The sequence below is a fragment of the Echeneis naucrates genome, chromosome 19, assembly GCF_900963305.1.
Source record: "Echeneis naucrates chromosome 19, fEcheNa1.1, whole genome shotgun sequence".
Taxonomy (NCBI): domain Eukaryota; kingdom Metazoa; phylum Chordata; class Actinopteri; order Carangiformes; family Echeneidae; genus Echeneis; species Echeneis naucrates.
In genome coordinates this window covers 824,446-835,174 of record NC_042529.1, presented here as the reverse complement: position 1 = coordinate 835,174, position 10,729 = coordinate 824,446, and the positions used below count along the sequence as shown (strand labels likewise).

At 45.5% G+C, this 10,729-nt stretch overlaps 2 protein-coding genes across 4 annotated transcripts; one reads left to right on the top strand and one right to left on the bottom strand.

The window, feature by feature from the left end:
* Positions 1–9: 9 nt before the first annotated feature.
* On the bottom strand, positions 10–3,346 carry asb3 (ankyrin repeat and SOCS box containing 3). Of its 2 annotated transcripts, none has more exons than XM_029527513.1 (9): positions 2,821–3,346; positions 2,478–2,651; positions 2,228–2,340; positions 2,017–2,149; positions 1,669–1,846; positions 1,308–1,526; positions 911–1,213; positions 689–822; positions 10–580 (listed from the first exon to the last, which is right to left on the bottom strand). In XM_029527513.1, the coding sequence occupies exons 1-9, from the start codon at positions 3,020–3,022 to the stop codon at positions 348–350; spliced, it is 1,689 nt and encodes a 562-aa protein (XP_029383373.1). In that variant the 5' UTR covers positions 3,023–3,346; the 3' UTR covers positions 10–347. The 2 variants fall into 2 exon arrangements, with proteins under 2 accessions (XP_029383373.1, XP_029383374.1); XM_029527514.1 differs by having other exon boundaries at positions 2,478–2,648.
* An 11-nt stretch (positions 3,347–3,357) lies between these two features.
* On the top strand, positions 3,358–9,801 carry c19h10orf88 (chromosome 19 C10orf88 homolog). Of its 2 annotated transcripts, none has more exons than XM_029527516.1 (9): positions 3,358–3,563; positions 4,043–4,203; positions 4,303–4,485; positions 4,782–4,851; positions 5,012–5,203; positions 6,010–6,147; positions 6,482–6,605; positions 6,730–6,946; positions 9,070–9,801. In XM_029527516.1, exons 2-9 carry the CDS (start codon positions 4,067–4,069, stop codon positions 9,287–9,289), a joined length of 1,281 nt encoding a protein of 426 aa, XP_029383376.1. In that variant the 5' UTR covers positions 3,358–3,563; positions 4,043–4,066; the 3' UTR covers positions 9,290–9,801. The 2 variants fall into 2 exon arrangements, with proteins under 2 accessions (XP_029383376.1, XP_029383375.1); XM_029527515.1 differs by having other exon boundaries at positions 4,303–4,494.
* Positions 9,802–10,729: the final 928 nt, after the last annotated feature.

Here is a 10,729-nt window from a genome sequence, read left to right as displayed (position 1 = left end):
TGGTTTTTATTCAGTTATTTCACTCTTTTATTGTTGGTAAAATATCAAGCATGCTGCCTCCTGAGAATACAAACAAAGTCAGAATATCACAACAGGTATTATGATGAATTGTCACTTGTGCTGTCGCTCTTCAATAAAACTAACGCTGCTTATATTTTAAATTATTGTGACCTCAAACTCTAGAAATACATCAAGTTCTGAGGAAACAAACAAAAAAAATTTGTGAATGTTGCACTGTAAATATCGGTGCTATTTTGAAGGCAAAAATATCAACCTCTTTATAAGCGTCCTCTCTTCTCTCTCTGTCTGGAATGAGATGATTTCAACAGCCTGAGATGGGTATGTGGCTACAGAATATGTCTATGTTGGTGTGAAATGTGGTATCCCTCTATTCGATTTGAAAGTGGTGTTGGCTGCAACTGTGAGTAGGAAGGTTCTGGAATGTCCCTGAATTGCAGGAAGCCATGAAGTGGGGAGGGGACAGGGAGTTGTTGGATGGCATTGGTCCTCATCAGTAGATCTGGCCCCAACAAAGCCCGAACCTGCAGTCGGCAGATGTGGGAAAGACAGGGAACAGAGTCTAAAGAGAGGAAAGAGCAAAAACAGGAAAAACAGCAGCTGTCATTCAACGTTTACTGCAGACTAGTGGAAGCATATTTGTATGGAAGCATATATGCAGTCACTCTACCAAAATCTGAACATGGTTCCCAACTTTTTTCCGCCCGTCTTTGATTCAGAATGTGTTTTAAAGGAACAGACAGAGTTGACCAGTTCACAAACTCTAGCAGGTAATTCAACACCTCGCTGTCTGCCTGTTCTAGCCTAGAAAGAATAGAAGACAGATAGACAGTGATCAAGAACCACTCTGTGATTTCTGTGTAGATGCGTAAAAGTGACAGCAGTGCCTTACATGTGGGGATGGAGCAGTAGAGAAGGCTCCAATCCTGCTCTCAGAAGCAGAGGAAGCCAACAGGCGGCAAAACACACTTGGTTTAGAGCCACACACAGCAGATCTCTCAGTTCCTGCCTCTTTAACACAGGTTTCCCATGGAACTGTGATAGGGGACAGTCCCCGATCAAAGCTTCTGGTCGAGGGATCCATCTGTGCTCAAGTACCAGCTGCAGCAAGTCTGTTTTGTCAGTGGTCAGGGCATAAATCCAGTCCTCCTCAGTGAAGCTTGCTCCTGCAGCAACCAGCAACTTCACTGATTCACTGAGAAAGATATTCATCATGGTCAGTGGAACACAGATCTGTTTAATTTTGTATTTTTGAAGCGTGAGTCAGTTAAATCTGGTCTCTTACAAACCTGTATGTTTTGGTGGACGTATGACTCAAGGCCAAGGAGAGCGGTGAATGGAGGCCCAGCGTCTCTGTGCAGTCTTGGGCGTCTGGGCTATAACCCTCTGTTAGGAGCAACTCAACACACTTGCTTTGATGGTTGTGGATGGCCACATACAGTGGGCTTACCATGCCATCACCACAGTCACACAAACGATCTGTGACAGCTATCAGCCTCCTGAGGACCCTGGATTTACAGAATTACAGAAAGGATGGATACAGCAGCTCCAAACAATAGCACACTGTGTATAGAATCAGATTATGATGGCGATTAAAATAGATGTAGCTTCTTTTTATGAGCTAATACCCAAAAATATGTAAATTAGTACCTGGTGTGGCCAAACTCAGCAGCAGCATGAATGGGAAGCTGGGGCCAGTCATGACTGCAGGCTGTGTTAGGATCTGCCCCATGGTCCAACAAGTAATCCACACAAGCGTGGTGACCCTCTTGAGAAGCAATCAACAGTGGTGTAGCCAGATCAGCTGCCCGGGTGTTCACATTGGCACCTAAAGTTAAATTCCAATTAAAACACCAGCTCCTTGTCTGGGTCATTTTACACCATTAGTTGATTAACACAGGAGTGAAAATAGGAAGCAGGGAGAGTGACCAAGGAGGGAATATTTGCAATATCGTTATTTTAGCTATGACTCCAGTGTGATTAAAAACATCTACTTACCAGCTTGAAGAAGAATTTCAAGGCATTCCTGCTGTCCATACTGTGCAGCCACAAAGAGAGGGGAGATCCTGTGGTCATCGAGAGCCTCCAGGTTACTTACAGTAACCAGTATGCGCACAATATCACTGTGACCCTAAGTGAGTGAGAGAATGTGTTCATTAATCAGGATACACCACAAAAGTTAAGTGTGTGTTAGTGAACTTCTTCCTACCTTATAAACAGCCTGATGAAGGCAGGTCCAACAGGACGCCGTGTGTGTTCCGTTGACTTCTGCACCTTTACTAACCAGCATCTGAACAACCTCCTTGTGTCCACCGTCTACAGCTGTTGGACATCATAAATGTTCATAAATGTTTTTTTACTTAAACTTTATCATACAGAAGATTAAACGTGTCTGGTCAGGGGAGAGTACTAGACTGAATGCAGGACGAAAAGGAAACCATCGTGTGCAGGTGTTATACCTGCATACAGAGGACAAGATAAGTCATTAGTCAACTGGTCGATGTTGGCGTGGGCTGTCACAAGCAGTCGGACCGCTGACAGGTGTCCACGCTGTGCTGCCAGGTAACACGCAGATTCTCCCTCATGTGTCAGAGAGTTCACATAAGCACGGCAGCCTCGGGAGGAGCCTGCTGCTGAGTGAGCAAAGGAGAAAGGCAAACGGAGGAAATGCCTTAGCTTCGAGGTCTCTTTGGCTGAGAATGTAATCATAAATGGCTGTCAATCAAACGTGAGAAACATCCCGATTATGTGAACAAAATAAGCAGAACAGCCACCCTGAATCGCATCTGGCTTCTTTCTTACCCCCGACAGCGGCCAAAAGGTCCCGCAGACACTTCGTGCTGCCGGCGGCCGCCGCCTCATGCAGGGCGTTCCAGCCGCGGTTGTCCCGACAGTCCGCACTGCAGCCCCGCCGGAGCAGCCTCCTCACCCGCTTCCTGCTGCCTGAACGGACCGCAGCGGCAACACTGGACACGGTGTCCCCGTAGCACTCTGTAAAGTCCATCCCTGACCCAAAGAGGTGTTCGTGTCACTACCTGCCTGACAGCGTCCGAATCAAAACAAACCGAGCCCACACGAATCACCAAAACACGACTTTAGCCGCCAAGCTAACGCGGCTCACAGGTCCGTATTTAACTCTGGCCATAATTCACAAGAGTTCTAAAACCTTAACATGCCTTTATAAAACGCTACACACAGTTCTAGTTAGAAATCACGCGCTGTTTTATTTTATTGAGCCGGATATTAAGTGTTTATTTGCTCTGTGTCGAAGCCTGACCGTCTTCAGAAGTCGCTGCTAAATGACGTCACACCACAACAATGCGTCACGCCGCGCGACGCAGCAGCTGTAGTTCGAAGTGTAGGTTTAGCTTCGGGATTTTAGCGGCGACTCCTGCTGTCAAAATTCACAGTTTTTCCACCGTATCTGCCCCCGAAACAAGTTCGCTCAGCAGTTTTTGCATCGATCTGAAGAAAATGCTAAGAATAAATCCCAGAAAGTCTTTGAAAACAATCTGATCAACGTGTTCAGCTGAAGCGATTTGAAGGTAAACGTGAACATTTGTGTCATATCCTGATATTAGCAGTTAGATTGTTTATTTAAATTTAATTCCCTGTGAGAAAATGCTTGGTCTACATCGGAATATAATGTCATTTTCCACCCTGAACCAAAAACAAAAGCCGATCTGAATGATACCAACAGCATCATTCAGCTCAAATCCTGTTTCTATGATCTGCACACAAAAAGCAAGAAAAGGGAATAAAATAAGCACGTTGAAGCTGAACCTAATGACAAGACATATCAGATACAGCCACAGAGCTGCTGGGGCTTCAGGGTCATTTCCTAAAGACAGTAATTAGCTGCCTATGCACAGTCCTGTGTCCTGATTTGTGATGTAATTGGCTCTTTGCCTCCTAACTTGTTATCTACCACACAACTTCTGTCCCGACTTCATTCAGCCTCATCTCAGAACTCCAACTTTTGCTTCAACCTGTCTCCTAACTTGTGTCCTTCCTTGTGGTCCAGCCTGTCTCGTGTGGGCTCAGCAGCATGGTGGACATTGTTCTAAAGAGCGGAGCTGCGTGGGTCTGTCGTTCTCAGGAACATCACCTGGCTGACATCTTGCTTCCTGTTCACGTCAGTGATGAAGAGGAGCTGGGCCAGACAGAGGGAGACGAGACAAACTGGTGAGACTAAGACGAAGAAGAAGCAGAAATTGTGACTAAATGCTGAATGGTCCTGCTTGAGGTGTACGTGAGTGAGCATTATTCTCACCCCGGGTGCAGCCCCGTGCTGTTGGAGCAGACAGAGGAAGGCTCTCCCTGTGTCCTGTCAGTCCTCTGCACCCCCAACTCCTCAGCAGCCATCAGCCGCCTGCTGGTGATCAGTGAGGCCCGAACCATGGAGCTGTATGACCAGACGGGAGAATACTGTGGGACGGTACGAGGGGAGAGGGATGACAGCAAACGGTCAGAGAGGTATACACACACACATGTTGCCGTTGCATGTTGTAATATTAACATCTTTTTTTATTCACACATTAATCCTGACTTCCATGAATTTTCTTTGGTTTGAAGAATCAGTCAGTTTTGGCTCAACATTACGGGGCCCATCACTCAGTATCACATGTTGACTACAAAAAATGCAAGAATATGAATAGATTTGAGATAGATGAAGTTGTGATAGAATGTTGATGGACTTAAAAGCGTTTTGATAATATCTGACAACTGGATGTTGAAGCAGAGTCTCTGTCTGTTGCCTACAGTGGAGACAGAGGGCCTTTCTACAGGAAACAGCTGATCCTGGAGCACCTTTCATCTGCTTGTGAAGTGAAGGTGAGCTGCGTTCACAGTCAGATGTCGGTCAGTGGGGTGTTATGGCTTTGGTGCTCCATTAGTGACCTTTTTGTGTGTGAGTTGTGATATCTTTAGTTTGACAGGACAGTCTATATTTATGTTTGTTTATTACTGACTTTGGTTGTGCTCCATCTTGCAGCTTCTCTCCCTTGCTGGAAGAAGCAGTGTCTTGGTGTCTCGAGTCATTGTGGGGCTGAAACCGCTGCAGCCCTGCCCAGTCCGTGGTCCTGGCATTGACATGCAGCAGGTGCAGTGTCTGGTTGAAGAGATGGGAACGAGCCTCTCACCAGGAGCCCAGAACCTCATGGATATGGTCCACTTCCAGCAAAAGGTGTGAGCGAAGGAGCAATGGCTGTTTCATCGCCTCTATCGAATTACTGTACTGATGAATCACACATTTAATCACACATTTTCTAATATGTCACTGACTGCTTTCCTTTGAGTCATAAAAATGTAAACTACTTTTATTTCCAGATCATTTCAACTTTCAATGAAATTATTGATATTTTTAGTTCGCAACCTGACACTGTTTTAAAATCCTTCCAACTTGCTGCTCTGACATTTGCAACAAGAGAGCATCATACGACAGAGACTCACACTCACACTCAGACCTATGGGCAATTTAGAGTCACCAATGAGCCCAAACATGATGTCTTTTGCTGGTGGGAGGAAACCGGAGTACCCAGAGGAAGCACACACTTGGCACAGAAAGGCCCCAGACTGGGAACCGAACACAAGACTTTCTTGTTGTGAGGCAACAGCACTAACAACTATGCTGCTGTGCTGCCCAATTAAAATCATAATAAACTTTATTTAAAGAGCACTTTTACTTTACTTTCTCAGCTTGGCTCCTGAAGCAGTAAGAACATGCCTGATGGAGTTTTAAAAGTCTTCAATAAAGTCTTAAAATCAATAAAATAAAGTACTAAGTAAGCCAATGCAGAGAGGCTGAAATGAGTGACGTGGCCCAGTTTTTTGGTTCTGGTTAAAAACCTGAGTTTAGTCCAGTGTGGAGGCAACATGTTGCTTTCCAGGATCCTGGAAATCAACATCAGAACGTGTTTTAAAATTAGCTTCACTCAGTGTCTACAGTCTAGACATGAACACAAAGTAAAGCTGGTTTGTGTTTCTTTCCAGAACCAGACCGGCTCTCTGGGCGGCTTCCTGCCTCTTCTGATGGGTGGCGGAGCAGCTTTGTCCGTCCTGGCTCAAGGAGCAAACATCTTCCCAGCGGCAGCCGACCAGCTGAAACAAATGCCAGCTGCAGGATCCAAGGTATCAGGATCAGCTGAAGCACGTGGAGGAGATGTATCGCTGAATGTCACTGATTATTTACTGGAGGGGCAGCAAAAGTGAAACACAAATATTTAGCACCTTCACCATCAACCTGATGCCAATGAAGGGTGTGTTTATGTATTCCATGTATACTGGGTATCATCAGAGTCTTTCTCTGTGTTTAGGAAGTTTTTCCTGCTCATCGGGGGATCTGTTGGGTCTCTTTAAATCATTTTATAAAGAGTTTGGTCTCGACCTGCTCTATATTTAAAGTGCCTTGATGTAACTTTGTTATGATTTGGCACTATGATAAATCTGATTTGATTTGATTTAGCCTCCAGTGAATGTCATCAGCTCTGCACACGAAGCTCCACCCACTCAGAATGGATCGATGTCCAATGGCTCCGCCTCTTCATCTCCAGAATGCCCACTGTCTGGAGTCAAAACCAAGAAAACAGGTAAGGCCTGTATTCAGGCGTTCTTAGGCGGACTGTCTTTGACGTTGTGTAAACATCAGAGGATCAAAATATTTCTATGAAACTTCTGAATATCACTCATGATTGGCTGCCTGTGATTCTTCAGAGAGCAGAGACACTATCGGGCACGCCCAGCTGGCAGAGATGATGTCGCACTTCCTGAACGGCCAAGGACACGGACAGGCGTTGAGCCCCGGCCCTGATATTCTGCCCATGCTCCAGAGTGTCTGCGGTCAGGTGACGCAGCTGAGGCTGGATGATGCAGCAGCAGCAGCAGCAGCAGCAGCAGCAGAGAAGGAGAAGGCGATGACAAACGGCACGTGGTACGTGGAGTTCAGTGAGTCCGACTGCTTCACTTTGGATAAGACGTTTGTGTTTCTGCTCACTGTAACTGAAGCCCAGATCGTTATGACTGCCTGTCCGGTGACATCCACCTCCAGTCTGGCATCATCTCTCAGCAGATGAATTTGGCTCCACCCAGTGTCAGGAAGATGATCCTACTGAACACTATTCATGCAAATACATAAAGTAATGAAATATTACAGAAAAATCTCATTATTACTTATTAATGCAGATATACTACACTGCTGCCACCACTACATCTTAATATCACCACTGTAGATGTAGCTTCTCATATAAAGTCAGATACACATCAATAACAACACTGACCTAAACTCAGCATTGATATGAAACTTGATGGAAATAAACTGAAGAAACTGAGTTATCTGATGTCACATCGTTCGACTGCAGCACCTTTTTGTTACAACATCATCTCCAAACAGTCAGACATGCCATGTGAAAATAAAATCATTTTAGATTTCTGGATTAATTCCACCAGTTAACGGACCTGCCCCAATTGTGCGCCAATCTGACTGGACAAGCCAGTTTGTCTGCTGGTTGGCTGTTCCATGACTGTCCGAGTCGGTTGCTGTGTGAATGCTGGTGATGTCTGTTATGAAGTAGAAACAGTTTTGATCGGTGAGTTTCAGTCGTAGTTGTCATCGTTACAGAGTCACATTGTTGAGGGGAGAAGTGTGTGGATGAAACAGAGAATCATCTGTTGTGATGGTTTGGGTGTCTGATGTCACATCGCTGACCCTCAAAGCTTCCACTCCCACGTGGTCCAGAGCAGATAGAAAACATGGAGAAGTCACCGAAGTCGTCACGTTGTTGCTGTTGTTGTCGGTGAACCACTGGTTGGCTCCGGGTCAGACCTGGGTCGGCTCAGTGTTCGTTAATCAGACACTGCAGGTCATTTTGTGTCAATCAGTAAAATGAACTGTTCATATTTCTATCGGACAGGCAGCTCCAGCTCAGTTCAGATTTACAGCTGATGTTTTCGTCTGGCGCCACAAGCTGCAGTTTGATAAAAGAGGCTCTTTGTCAGACCAGAACAGCACATGTGGGCTGAGCAGGAAGGTCAGCTGAGTCAGATTCTGCGCTGAGGAAAGGACGGCGGCTCTGCAGCACATCTTCACCGCTGGACACCGGTCAGATTAATACTTTAGATTCCAGCCACACAAAACTCAAACATAATTGTAATTTGTACAGAAAGGAGCTGGTAGCTGAAGTCAGAATGTTGCTGCTTTTTATGGCTTCATCTTTTATTTGCTGTAAACACGTATTACATTTCAGGAACCAGCTGAGCCCAATCAGTGATCAGCTGCAGGACACCAGATGTTAAAGCCAAGATGGGCCAGGATCTTTTCTGGTTGTAACAGAAGCCTCATTAGTGGAGCGGTGACATCAGGGGTGGTTGGAAGATTCTTCAAGATCCTTGAGTTTAAAAGTTTCCTGCTGTTGGAATCCGTTTTCTGAAGCAGAGTACCAAAAAGAAGGCAGCCTGGAACAGTTTGAGAAACTGGAAAAAGTTTGTGTGTTTTGTGAAGCCTCTTGGTTTTGAATTTTCCCTCCTCTTGCTGGAGAAGATGAGTCAGTCAGCTGAAAGCTTCCGGAGGAAGAATCTGAGGTTTCGGCCTTCCTCCTCTCATTTTACAATCAAGTCAAATACTTCAGTTATTATCGCATTTAATATGTGGTGACAAATATTAACTAGTCCTGAACAAATCTGCTCGTGATGTGGACGGATGTTACTGAGGAGGAAGGTCGTGTCCTGAAATGTTTTCCAGCTGCCTTAGGTTTGTTTTTCTTCATATTTATACACAGGACAAATCCTGACTATACATTTACAACCAGAAGTGACCCGTCCTGACAGATATGATCTTCAGACAGGAAATGGAATTTGGCTCCTAAGTTTAAAAAAGAGTTGCCATTTCCGTGTATGTAGAAGGAAGAAGGAAGTGTTTTTGAACGCAGGTGGAGATGTTATAAAGATGGCACTCCTCACTAATTGGAGGTTTTAAAGGGATCACACCTCTTCTTGGAATTAAACTTTCACTCTGTACTTTGCTATAACCAAACATTAAAGCTGTCTCCTCTAAAACAGGGAGTTGGACTCAGCAATGGAGCGCCGTCTGGAGGAGATGGAGAGGAGGCTGAAGGAGCACGTGGACCGACGCTTGGATGCTCTGGAGCAGAAACTGGAGAAGGCCCTGCTGAGCGCTCTTCCACTGGTCGGCCATAACCAGGGAGGTGTTGGTAATCCAGGAGGAGCAGGAGCCACTGTGCCCCCCGAGCTGACCACCCCAACACCAGCCATGCACTGAACCCAGAGTTCAGCTGTCACCCAGAGGCCTTACTGCCCCTGGTCCTCCCGCCAGGCGGAGGCACAGCAGACACTAACACAGTAACCACAATAATCTGCTAACATGAAAAACCAGCAGATGTGAAGTCCAGGTCTCTGCTTCTCTGGCATCTCTATTAGTTCTTGTTAATGTTGAATCTCTCGTGGAAAAAGCAAGTGAATGCAACACAGAGTGACAGCGGACGTGAACGTCCTGAGTGGACGGCACGATGCGGCACGATGACGATGGCTTACATGCAGCACCAGCAAGGCTGACTAAAATGTGCATGTAAACACTCCACATGTCCTTCACTGTGTGTTACTGTAACAGATCAGCTGATCTGGACTGCATTCAGAGGAAACGATGCATAAAACACTGTAATGTTTTTAAATAATGTACATGTCTGTAACATAAAGTTTATCTCCCAGTCTAAACTCAAAAATGACTCTTCGGACCTGTGAACTGGACGGCTTTAACTGTACTGATGGAAATAAAAGCCAATAAAAATCTATTTATACAAAACAGACTCTAAATGTATCAATGTCGACTCAATAGCAAAGCAATTTAAAGTGCGTTACAAGCAACAACATGCAAAGTCAGTCACTTCAACTTGATTTGATATTTTAATGAAAACTAGAAACGGGCAGCTCCTGAAGAAAAGGTAAGATGGTAAATAAATGAGAAAAATGTGCTGTAAGTGTGACAGAGACTGAACTGAATGAACTTGCTGTAAGGCAGTTAAACACATCGGAGGATAAAAGGCAGACAAGCGGATAATGTGGGAATCCAAAACGCTAAAAACCATTAAATGCATTCTGAACCACTGTAATAATCAGAACCCTCTGGGGGTGGATTTGGTGTCCTTGGACTGCAGTGCTGCATTTTCAATCCAAAGCACATGAGTCAGAAAATGCTGAAAAGACTTGACAGTGCTGGTTTGTGGATTTTCAAAGTGGGCAACAATGGCAGGAGGAAAATCTTGCTCAAGATTTTTCCCGAAAGGTCAGCTCCATTCAGCCGATACTTCTCGCCAAGTGTTCCAGTAACGCTGAGTCACAAATGGGTCAGAAATGAACCATCAAGGTCACTGGAAGGCTGCAGAATTCAGCCCAGTCAAAGAGGTCCTGATCCCCAAAACGAGATGGTTGAGACGGTGCAGCGGGGCCGAGTGACAGCGGCAGGCTGAGTCATCAGAAACCAAAGCAGCCAGAGATTACATAAGGAACCGAAGAGCAACCAAATTACACAGCAATGCACAGATGTTTTGTCGGGCACGTGGAGTACAAACGCCGAGTCAGCAGTCAAGAACTCTCGAAGAAAATCTGCTGTGCCAATCAGGAAAAAACAGTGAGTCCACGCACATCCCATCATCCCTCTGCACGACGTCGTCTGTCCGCTCTGTGGGAATTATCCAAAGCTGCC